Genomic DNA, 12,958 nt, shown 5'->3' with positions numbered 1-12,958 from the left:
AGAAGAGGGTCTTCTTGGACACTTGACTTAGCCTTCATAGACTTAGCCTTTATAGTACTACTATCACAGTAGTTGCGATGGTAGTAAGAGAAGTAGTTGGAGTGTTAGTGCTGTATTATTATTAAGAGTAACAGTTGAACATCCTTTTGATCAGTTGAACATCCCTCGTAGCAGCATTAATAACAGTAATAGCAGCTACATTTTGCCTTTTGGTCAACTGAATATCCCACTCATGTTACCCCTGAAGTTTCCTCTTGATACGATAAGCCGTTCCAAAGATATTGCTGATAGGCCCGTATCAGCAATTGCTATGCACATAATATGCTTGGATTCAATTCAACTTTCCCCTCAACGTTTGCTTATGTGTTTATTTCAATATCCTCAGCCTTAGTAGTACACACTACAGAAACAGAGGTTTAAGTGATAGTAGTTATAGTTATAGTAGTAGTAGTAGCGTGCAAATTTTACCTTTTTGGTCAGTTGATCATCTCCCTTATAATTTTCTGAAAGTTCGAAATTAATAAACTCAGTCATTCCTGATTTGCGCCCTTTTGACAACCCATATACACATAACATGATTTATTTCAACACTCCCCTGGACAATCCTTGAAAGACCTACCGTAATGCCCTTCATATTTTGGGAACATAGTAGTCAAACATGCATATCGTTTCTCAATAGCATATACTACATGTAAACAATGATCAAATTGTCTAACGTGCAACCTTTGCCCCGATGCCTCGGGGGAGGGGGGAGTTGACATCGCAAAACCCACAATTACTGAACCTTTCAACAATACTACAAAAATAGATGTCTCAAAATTTTGTATTTTCTCAAAATAATGGACATGAGGGGGAGAGGCTAGTTGACCTCCATCACTTCTGACTCTTAAAATGGAACTAGAGCTTCCAATTTCCAAGTAAATGGGCCAATTCTAAAGTCTATGCAAACATCCCTTCCATCAAAGCCTTAATAACCCCCGGGGCATAACTAACAACCCTTGCCCCCAGGCTCCGGTGGTTTGTAACAACCACAAAAGCCTTGTTATATGACCTTTGGACTGTTTTGAATAAAATTGCTGTCCAAAAATTTCTATTGGATGCATTATGGAAGAACATGACGTGTGAGGGGGGGGGGGGTTAGCTGCCCTCTGATCACTTTGACTCTTAAAAACCGATTACCAATCCAATGTGACGCCTCCTAAGTATATACGATCACCCTTTAACTGAAAACCTTATATGCCCCCAGGGCACAAACTTACAACCCGTGGGGCTGTGGGGTGGTTTCCATCCTCAAAGATATAATTTCCGGAGCCTTAAACTACGCTGAAGAAAATTATTTTTTCAAATTTTTGATTGCTTGTGTTAAGGGAAATGATGGGCGTGGAGGGGAGGGGTGGGGGCTGGTTGCTGTCAAATTACTTTTGACTCTTAAAGAGAACACCATAACTCCCTATTTCAAATCAAATGACCCCATCTGAAGTTTATACGACCAGCCGTTCCATAAAAACCTCATATACCTCCAAGAAATAACTTAGGAAACCTTGACCCAGGACTGTGGGGGTTTAGCCAACCCTAGAGGCATTTTTATATGTTTTTTGGACTTTTTTTTAACAAAATGGCTATCTCACAATTCCAATCTTATACGTTAGATGATAAGGAGGGTAGTTAGGGAGGGGACTTGTTGCCCTCTATCACTTTGGCTTTTAAAAGAGAACTATAACTTCCAAGTTTCAACCAAATGAGGCTCCTCTAAAGTTTATACAACCATCTCTTCCAGAAAAACCTTAAATATCCCCGAGGCGTACCTTACAACCCTTATCCCAGGCTCTGGAGTTTTTTTTCTCAACCCAAAAATCCTTGTTATATGATTTTTTATCTATTTTAATAAAACGGGTATCTCAAAATTTCAATTGGATACATTTCGGTACAATAAGAACTGCGTTTGAGCGGGGAGGGTAGCTGCTCTTTGAACTCTTTTACTCTTAAAAAGGGCATACCAACTTCTGATTAACAATCAAATGAGCCCCCTCTGAAGCTTATACGACTGCCATTTCCGTAAAACCTTATATGCACCAAGGGCATAACTTACAACCCTTGCCCTGAGGACTGTAGGGGGTGGTTGTCCCCAAAGACCATTGCTTGGCCTATGAGTACCAGGTTGTTTAATAGGGCGACCTGTAGACGAGATATTAGCTGGGATAGCGAGAGACATTTTGGCCAACGCCAAATCTTGTAACATTAAAAAATTCCGTATCGTATGTCTTTTTGTCTCCGGGATTTAAAGAACTCCACTGACCTTCTTTGTAGGGATATATTAAATTTACAGATGGCTTTTCCTGCTGTTCAATTTCAGAGAGTGGATATTCATGCGGGGACTCATCTGGAAAATTGGTTTCATTTCTTCATGTAAATCTTGTTCAAAGTTAGCACTTATGGTGTTGGAATTGATACCTTTGGTGCATCAACCATATGTTTCAGGGAATGGAAGGGTCTCAACGACAACAGTTGACACAGATATATCAGCAATGGGTTGGACGGGCATCACCGGACGAGACGAAATTTCTGAGTTTAATACTTGGATAGAAGATACTTCAGCCACTTCATCCGTATCTTTCTTCTCTTCATTTTTCTGCTATAGGTGATGGAAGAATAATACCTTGGACAGGCACTGGACCGGGCTCTTCTATTTTAATCTTTAGAATTGATTCTTCATCTAATTGTTTTTATGGCATCATTGGATCCTTCGTAACACCATTTACAAGACTTGGCTGTTATGAAAAGAATCACCTGACTTTAATGAAGGAGGTATTGTTGCGTTGATGAATGCTGGATGTATTATCGATTTTGACTCCACACTTGAGGGAACATCAGCAAAAGAAGATTCTCCCAACCGTTTGGACACTAGTTCTGCTTTATGAAGAAGTGACCAACGACGCAAAGAATATCTTAGATTAAGATTATCTTTACAAGTTATCTTTACGTAGATTAAACTAGCCTTCTTTTCAATATTGGTTGTAAAATATTTTTGCTCTTATAACTTTAATAAATCAAATAATATTAACATTTTGGTTACTAAATATCAGTATATGTATATTAAACTGAAAATGGGCATTCATTTGTATTCTTTTCAGTAAAGTGCAAATTTTGTTCTGGCCTTGGGAAGGTATAGGTGTTTTAAGCCCAACTTATGTAATTTCTGCTCGTTTTTAGTTTGACTCGGTTACTTATTGTAATTTCTGTTAGTTTTGGGTTTCATTTATTTATCGATGCTGATTTGTGGCAGTTTCACGCTTGGTAGATTTTTTTATTATATTCTTGCTCATCTTTGGCTTCATTGAGAGATTTACTGTTCTTTGAAAAACTTATTTCGTTGAAAAAGTTTTTTTAATTAATTTCTTTTCTTTTTAAGTTGAAATATTTTTTTCAGGGAAAGTGAAAATACCACTCTAAGTCTTTTTATTTTTTTAAGACTTTAGTTTGGCCTGCTATTTGTATGCTGGAGAAAAATTATCAGCAATGTTTAACAACATACACCCTTTTAAAAATCTGGACACAAATAGTAGTGTTTAATTTAGTTTCATACCTCCTCTAGTTGACCTGGAATGGAAAACTTGATACCATTCACAAAAAAAATGATTACTTTCTTTGATAGCTTGGATAGACTTACACTATTTTGATGTGGTTAAATTTTAAGACCAGAAGCAGCCCCGAAAGTTTGAACATAATACCCTCAGTCGTTCTTGGGATACTGCTGATATACCCTATTGGGAATTAGCATTAACACATTGCATTTTGATTTAATTTTAAGGCAGCATTTAGTTTTGAAAAATAATGGGCAATGGGGTGGGCGGTGGTGGGAGAGGGATTAGTTGCCCTCCAATCACTCTCGACTATTAAAAAGGTCATAAGCCCTTTCTATTTTTAATCGATTGAGCCGTTTTCGAAGTTCCCACGACAACTCCTTCGATACGAAGTGCCCTGGTTTAAACAACAACAACAATAACAACAAATAATAAATTATACCCGCATCGATCTTTACTATAAAAATGCCAAGCCTTCCAATCACTTTAGACTATTCAAAAGGGCACTAGGCCTTTAAATTTCCAATCGAATGAGCCCTTTTTGAAACGACAACGCTTTCTATAAGCACCTTAGATACCCCCAGGGCATAAATTACAATCCTTACCCTAAGGACTGTTAGGATGGTTGTCATCCTCTAACACCTAATTTCCAAAACTTTCAACTACATTAAAAGAAATGGCTATCTCAAAATTTTGATTGGATGTGCTTGGGGAAACGGTGGGCGTTAGAGGAGCGTTAGTTGCTGTCCAATCACTTTCAACTATTAAAAATTGCACTAGCCCTTTTAATTTGCAATCAAATGTGCCCTTTTGAAGTTTCTACGACAACGCTTTCAATAAAAACCTTATATGCCCCCAGAGAATAACTTATCACACTTGCCCTGAGGGCTGGGGGGGTTGTCATTCTCAAAGATCTAATTTCCAGCAATTTCTACTACGTTGAACAAAATGGATATCTAGAAAATATGAATGGAAGTGTTTGGAGGAATGGTGGGCGTGAGATTTTCAATTGAATGAGCCTCTTTTGAAGTTTTACGACAACTCTATCTATAAAAACCTTATATGCTCCCAGGGAATAGCTTACAACCTTTGCTCTGTGGGCTCTGGGGGGTTTGTCATCCTTAAATACATTATTTCCAGAACTTTCAACTACGTTGAACAAAATGGCTATCTCTAAAACATGATTGAATGTTTTGGGGGAAATGGTGTGCATGAAAGGGGGGTTAATTACTCTCCACTTACTTTCGACTATTAAAAAGGGCAATTTCAATTTCTAATCAAATAAGCCCTTTCTGAAATTTCTACAACAACTTTCTATATAATAGTACAGTAATAATACGGAAAAACATATGCCCGAACCAGGAACGAATTGACAAAGTATTGCTTTCTTCACCATCCAGACCAGAAAAAAGCGCTGAACAACATATTCAAAATCCCAATCTCTAACCCATTGCGAAATTTGTTTTTTTTTTCGCAATTTTTGTTACATTAATTTTTATTTTTCATGAAAAAATAAAGTGTCACGAAATGAGTGGTTGATACGTCTATCTGTATCAGAATTGATAGCTGAAACCGTTTCTGATGTTAGTTTTTCTTATAAACGTCAAATAAAATGAAAAAAAAATCCATTTTTAGTAAAAAAAAAATAGCAAAATTTCGCTATTTTTTGGTAAAAGAACTAAGTGATAATCATGATATCTTTTTTTTGTGTGTTTCTTTGTCCGTTCGTTTGTCTTTTGTTTTGTCCGTTCGTTTTTATATAAATCTCATATGCCCCCAGGGCATAACTTACAACCAGCACTGAGGACTGAGGACTAACAGCACTGAGGGGGTTATCATCCTAAAAGACCTAATATCCAGAATTTTCAACTACGTTGAAAAAATGAATATCTCACAATTTTGATTGGAAATGTTTTGGGAAAATGATGGGCGTTAGTCACTCTCCAATCACTTTCAACTATTAAAAAAGGCACTAGCCCTTTCATTTTCCAATTGAATGAGCCCTTTTGAAGTTTCTACGACAACGATTTCAATAAAAACCTTATATGCCCCCAGGGCACAACTTACAACCCTTGCCCGGAGGGCTGTGGTGGGGAGGGTCGTCATCCTTAAAGACCTAATTTCCAGAAGTTTCAACAACGTTGAATAAAATGGCTATCTAAAAATTTTGATTGGATGTGTTTGGGGAAAAGGTGGGCGTGAGAGGGGGTTTAGTTGCCCTCAAATCGCTTTAGACTATTAAAAAGGGCACTAGCCCTTTGAATTTCCAATCGAATGATCCCAATTTCAAGTTTCTACGACAATAATTTCAATAAAAACCTTATACGCCCGCAGGACATAACTTATAACCCTTGCCCTGAAGACTGTGGGGGGAGTGTCCTGCTCAAAGGTATAATTTCCTGATTTTTGAACTGCGTGGAACAAAATGGCTATCTAAAAATTTTGATCGGATGTGTTTGGGGAAATACTGGGCGTGGAAGGGGTGTTAGTTGCCTTCCAATCACTTTAGACTATTATAAAGGGCACTAGGCATTTCGATCTCCAATCAAATGGGCCCTTTTTGAAGTTTCTACGACAACGCGTTGTATAAAAACCTTGTATGCCCCCAGAGAATAACTTACCACACTTGCCTTGAGGTCTGTGGGGGGGGGGGGTTGTTATCCTCAAAGGTCTAATTTCCAGAACTTAAAACTACGTTGAATAAAATGGCTATCTCAAAATTTTTATTGGATGTGTTTAGGGAAAAGGTGGGCGTGAGAGGGGGTGTTAGTTGCCCTCAGATCACATTCGACTATGAAAAAGAGCGCTAGCCCTTTGAATTTCCAATCGAATGGGCCTGTTTTGAAATTTCTGCGACAACGCCTTCTATAAAAAGCTTATATGCCCCCAGGGCATAACTTACAACTCTTGTCCTAAAGGCTGTGGGTCCTCCTCAAAAACATAGTTTCTATGTGCAAATCAAATACGCTGAACAAAATGGCAATCTCAAAATTTTGATTGGATGTGTTTCGGGAAATGGTGGGCTTGGAAAGGGTGTTAGTCGCATTCAAATCACTTTCGACTATTAAAAAGGGCACAAGCTACTCCGATTTCCAATTGAAAAAGCCCTTTTCGAAGTTTCTACGACAACTTCTACGGTACGAAGTGCCCTGCTCTAAAGGAAAAAAAATAATATATTGTGCCATCATCGTTCTTATATGCCCCCTTAGGGCATAACTTAAAACCCTTGCCCTGAGGGTTGTGGGATAGTGTCCTCCTCAAAAACCTATTTTATATCTCGAAACCAACTACGCTGAACAAAATAGCTATCTCAGTAGAGGAGGGGGTCCGACTCCCACGCCCACACCAAATAAGGGCATAGACTCCCACGCCCACACCATATATGGGCATAGCCTCCCTAGGGAGAATGATTACGTAATGGGGTCAATGACCTCTTTTTCCAAGGTCGATTTATTTGATGTTTCTATGTGTAATAACTCCGGGGAGAAGGTTGCACATGCGCATTGAATTCTAACGGGAAACAATGTTATTAATCTGGGACTCGAAGAGGAAGTGAATTTCTGAGAACTTGATTGCATACTCGAAGGTAGTACGAAGGTTCGTTTTACCGATTGCGCCATAGTTTTGGAAATGCATTTAATCTAGTACGGGGAAATATTAGCACGTGTATACAGGCTAATCTGGGATATTATAGATCCTACGGTCGAAGTATAAGGACTAACGTCAGAATGCCATCTAAGAACTAATTCTTAGATCGAAAGTTTTATGCGCTGAAAAACATTGGATTTTGTATAATATTTTATCTCAAGCAACCGGTTCCTCGCAGTACCTCACTACATAGGGAGATTAATGACAATATAATGAGTAGTGATTCTCTCCCATTGGACTCTTGTATGAAACTATTAAAATGTGACTCAAATGCTCATACTCAATTTATTGATATATTAATTGAAACAAAGCAGAATCATATTTTGGATATACTTTTGAAAACAATGCCAATTGATTCAATGTAGATGGCTCCCCCATCATTCGAAAGAGGTAACGTTACAGAGTTAGTCCTCCCCCATGTCCCTTTCGTTGAATTTATCTAACGAAGAGGATCAGTTTAGTGTTAGCTGTGAGTGAGTTAACATCGGAAACCAAAAAATGTTCTATATATATCCATTGTGCATATAAACTCTTGGCAGTTGGAATCAATGTGAGACTTGTACAATTATTGATGACTATAGTGAAAAGTGTAAATTATGTAATCCTTGTAAATTACATAGAGGCTATGCAGTAAAAATTAAAGGATGTAATTCATGTCTTGAGGAGGTGTGTGACTCTCATCCTAGAGGACACCTGTGCTCCAATTGTCACTATGATAAATGTGATCAGTGGGAGAATACTTATCCCGGTATGATTGGAAATAATCCTAAACGTGATTTCAGTTTATTTCTACGAGATTGGTATCGTTGCGGATATAAATTACTATGGGACGAGGAATCCGGTCTACGATTCAACTTTTGTAGTAACAAGACAATCTGGCTTCTACGTCATCGCTGTGATGATACCACCTGCTATGACTATAAACCTAGTGATGTTTATTTGGTAGTTACCGCATGTGATTCACCACTTGAAAACACTGTATACGATATTGCTTCAAATAGACAGATTGAAACTCTTGAATTTCATAATATGAATGCAAATAGTATCATTGACTACACAAAGAGATATGACAAGAGTGAAGTTATATTGTACTGTAAAAAATGTGACCCTGACTTCGCAGTGAATCAATATCAATGTACAGTGAATCCAAATGATTTACCAGCATTAGTAGTTCGCGATAGTTGCATATACATCGAAGATGAAGAAATCTACAAGTGGAGATTTAAAGATATTGTTGTATATATATATATACATTTTATTAATAAACAAATTCACAAAAATTTTTAAGCACTTTACTCTTAGTGCACTGAAATCAATACTAGTTAGGTCTGAGAAGATATTTTCCACTAGAAAGTCGTTCAGACAGGTATTGTCACTATAAATGTGGAGAAACCGCTTGTAAGTATAGCCACGACATCGGACCACAAAAAATAGTAGCGCATGGAAGCCACAGCTTTTAGTCGTTAGATCCTGCACCCCCTTCCGATTTTGAATAAGAGTTGTCCCATTGCTCGAGTGTTAGTTGCTATTGTTAGATTTTTAAGGGGTATTGGGTAAACCGACATGGTCAAAAAACTCCATCGCACTCATTTAATGGTAGATACACAACCTATAATTCGTCTAAATTGTTGATAGACGACAATAAGCGGTAATTAAAGCATCAATGGCACATTGAAGATTTCCCGGATATTTTTATGGTAGACAATAGGATTTGTACTGTGAGATATAGGGATCCATATTAAATACATTAATTATTTGACTGGTGTTCATGGCGCCAAGTCTAGTAGAAAACTGCCTTCGGGAGTGATTTCACACTAGGTTTCATATTGGCTTAGTGAGATTAGTGCACTACTCTCTGCCAATAGGTTGGCAAATGTATACTCTAAACACATCCTCCCCGTACGTAAGAGACTCACATCCTGTGTACCCGACAAATCCAGTACAATGATACCATATGTTTTAGCAAACATATCTTCGGTTATACCATTTTCAAATAGTTGCGAGTCGTGATCTAGGGATTGCATTGTCAACTCATGCAGGGTTCTATAGTATCTATCAAAAGATATATTATAGAGGGGAATGCCGTTTACTTTGTGCACAAGAGATGTAAGTTTAAACATCTTGAATTTATGAGGGAATTCAGTCAATGATCCTGTTGCACTGGGTCTTATCACAAATGCCAACGCACATTTCGATGGGATTTTACCGTTGATAAAGGATGAGTTAGTGAAGGTGCGTGAGCCCATTGCAATATGTCGGTGATTGGTGATTGTATGAGGACCAAGTAGTTTAATATTGTTACCACTAGCTCTCTGTTTTTCCACGTCCAAAGCAACTGAACTCATGAACAGTTGTTTGCGTACATGTAGTATTGCTGAGGTTAGGGAGAGACTCACATCGGAATTGGCATCAAGTTATTTTCTTAATATGAAATTGGAAGGTACAAGCCTCAATTTTATATCCACTTTAACATTAGGTGGCCGCCAGTGGGGTATATTAAATATTTCATGATATATTTTTCCGACTAGATGTAATTCACTAGTTGTAGTACTTTTAAGTGCATCTGTCCTCTCAGTCTTAGTAATATATTCATATCCATTGGAGGCGCCTCTCAATTCCTTGTATGACTTGGGTGTCATCAGCATGAATTGCATAGATCTTGCATAGTTGGAGAGAGTGTTGCTTGTTCTCACCAGTGTGCCATTGACGTAGACACTAATTTGACGAAATAAATTATGTAGTATACAATTTTCATAGGATATTCCATCGGCCCGAATTGGCATTGTATTATCGGATTTCCGGACTTTCATTTGCAAATCTATAAATGTTGAAGATAAATCTATAAAGTAGTCTTCATTGGAATAAATTTGAAAGTGGATATTATCGGAGAGGGGTTGTTGTGGATAAAATTGTTCATAGTATCCATGTTTGACACTCACATCAACATTTTCGGCATTGAATAGATTCAATGAGGCGGTGATTGAAGGTTGAGAATCTTTATGCGGTGGGTAGGACATTTTAGGAGAAGAAATCTAGTTGCATTCGAGCAATACTCTTCCTTGGGCTGCTGGTTACAGTAGATGTTGTATTTTACCTTCATTTCTATGCCAAGAAGGAAGTCTTTTGTTTCCGTCATGTGGAGATACTCAGGAGTGATGCGCTGTTTCTTGAACTTTTTAAGACCTTACTAATCTCTTTTAGTATCTCGCCAAGTCTTTATGCACTTGACCTAAGATTATCAGAACCAATTTTTTTTAAATCCTTACCAGAGTTCCAATCGTATAGTGTAGAGGATGCAAAATCCGTCACAGCCGGTACAAGATATTTTCTAGCCAGTGGTAGTGAAAAGCAAAACAGCTTAGCAAACCAGCTGCCAAGACCGTAGCCAGACATTGAAAAGTGACCCTTATAGTAGTCCATTCCACTGCCCAGTTGTCTCGGGCCAAGAACATTAACATAGCAGTCAATGTCAGGACAAGTGAATACCACTTTTTTATTAGACATCTTGCAGTTGAACGATGGGTCTAAAATTGCATGTAATAACAGCTAAACCCTTTGAAATTGCTATTGGATCACCCAATTCGGTTCTTAGTGTTAACTGACAGAGTTCCAAATAGGAAGTGCTTATGGGAATATACTGCAGATGCTTTATATTGTAGTGATGAATATGTTCTTGATTGGTTTTTCGTACAAGAACTCGTAGGAGGGGAACATTTGAATTACCAACCCGATATGTTTCCACAAATGAAGCATAGAGAAATATAAAAGTGTCTGTGGAGAAGGCAGGCGGGTAGTCGGCTAAAATGAAATTAGTGTTTCCTGCACTTTTACAATTGATTATATTGAGCTTAAAGCAAAGAACATCCTTTAGATTATCATTGAGAATAACGTTTTCGTGGGGAATAGGTGAACTAATGTAAATCTTGCTCTCCTCCTTCGAGTAGTTGAAATGAAAAGCACCTTTTTTACGTGGGGAAATTCTTTTATTGTTAGTACGAAATAAATCATTCATACAGGTGAGTTCCTCGTAGGGTAATTCAATATATGGATAATCCAACCAATTGATTTTTTGAATTTGTTCTTGATCACCTGGTGGTGGCGGCCAATCATAGGGTCTGATTTTTATTTCATATTTACGATCTTTTCTCAGGATGTCATAGGTATTTTTGAGAATACAGTCCACAAGAGCCACTTCATACTTTCCATCAAAATTGATGGTGGGGGAGAGTTTCGTCCAAAAATCACATGTTCTATTCAGATCATTGTAGAGAGGATCAGATTCATTGGACATGAAAGTAACATAGAAATCATTGGGCATTGTTAATATCTTCAGCACTGACCCAAGAATCAAAATCTGAGTTGTATCCTAGCTACCGAACAAGCAACTGTTTCTTAACATGGCGTTTACGACTATTTAATATTTTTTCAATTTGATAAAGTTCACTAGTGTTTCTAAATTTTTGAAATTCATATTAATAAAAAATGCCGTTAATCTTATCATCCTTGCTGTCTCGCAGTCGATTAGTTATTGGTACTGTTTCTATGATATTAGAAACTTTAAAAAATTAGATGCTCCATAAATAATTCCACTTTTCAAAAATATTGGTGGTTATATTAATTTAAACAGTATCACAAACGTTGAATTTCTTGTTAAGTTTCTCTGTTTCACCCTTGGAGTATTGCTTTAGAAAAATATCAAATGTATTTTCACTATAATGAACATCTGATAGTCTAGAGTTGGACAGAGATCGATGGGGTCAATGGTTGTATATCTGCATGATTTTATCTAGATCATGAATAAAAGCCGATGTATTTTTCAATTTGCAATATCTTGAAATTAATAGACGAATCGTTCTTATTAATCGTTCAGCCAATGCAGCCTTTATCGGACTATGACTATGATAATGTGTTGTATTATATTTCAAAAGAACTTTTTGCACATGGGGATTAACAAATTCACTGCCACGATCTGACTGAATTTTTCTATAAGAATCCTGTTCTAGAATACTCCCAATGGCCCGAGCAACTTCAATACCTCACTTTGACCGCAGTAGAATGGCATTGGCATAGCGACTAAAGAAACTGATTGTCACCATAATATATTTGTAGGGTGCATTGTGACGCTGTTGAAGTGCGTCTAGAATTAAAAGATCCGTTTGCAATATATGCAGAGGGATAAAGGCTGTAGTTTGTCAATATTGTTGACCGCGAAGTCTGTGATTCCGATGCAGTGTGTAACTTGGTTCATTCTGTAGATACTATTTTTCATTTTTCAATGTGGTGGTTCCGGAGACAGCTTTAAAAAGTAGTTTGGAAGAATTTAAAGTTCCCACCTCACCAATATTTTCATAGACACCTTTCAAAACTTCATCCATTTTGAGCGTAAACACGTAGTGTAATGTCCACTGCCTTTGCGTAAACTGCTGGGTCAATCAGTTCGTTCTCGCTTTTGACTAGCATAGGTGTTGTAAAATCATTGGTCTTTCTAGTATCTTCAATTATGGAATCTTATTCTTTTTTAAAAAGTTATGTTGGAGGGCTATATTCTCTTAGTTTCTTTAGAATTTGCTCATTGCTAATAAGACTTTTGGGAAAGTTTGATACCCACAGAAAGGTGTATAGATTATCGTCAAAGGATAAGAATCCTTTACGATTTGTCACCATATCAAAAATTATATCAACTATAGTATAACTTTTTCACTGGATTATAATTCGTTTCCCTGTGCTCT

General features: G+C 37.4%; 1 protein-coding gene across 1 annotated transcript in view; it reads right to left on the bottom strand.

Moving 5' to 3' along the window:
* Nucleotides 1-2,212, bottom strand: part of LOC148948959 (uncharacterized) — a 110,923-nt gene extending 108,711 nt beyond the window's left edge. The window contains 1 exon segment of the mRNA XM_089095070.1: nt 2,099-2,212. Coding sequence (XP_088951196.1) covers nt 2,099-2,212 — 114 coding nt within the window.
* Between the last annotated feature and the right edge of the window lie 10,746 nt (nt 2,213-12,958).

This window comes from Artemia sp. Qi Xiang Cuo, chromosome 9, assembly GCF_049724085.1.
Source record: "Artemia sp. Qi Xiang Cuo chromosome 9, ASM4972408v1, whole genome shotgun sequence".
Taxonomy (NCBI): Eukaryota; Metazoa; Arthropoda; class Branchiopoda; order Anostraca; family Artemiidae; genus Artemia; species Artemia sp. Qi Xiang Cuo.
The sequence above is the reverse complement of the archived record's forward strand: the minus strand, read 5'-3'. Positions and strand labels throughout refer to the sequence as shown.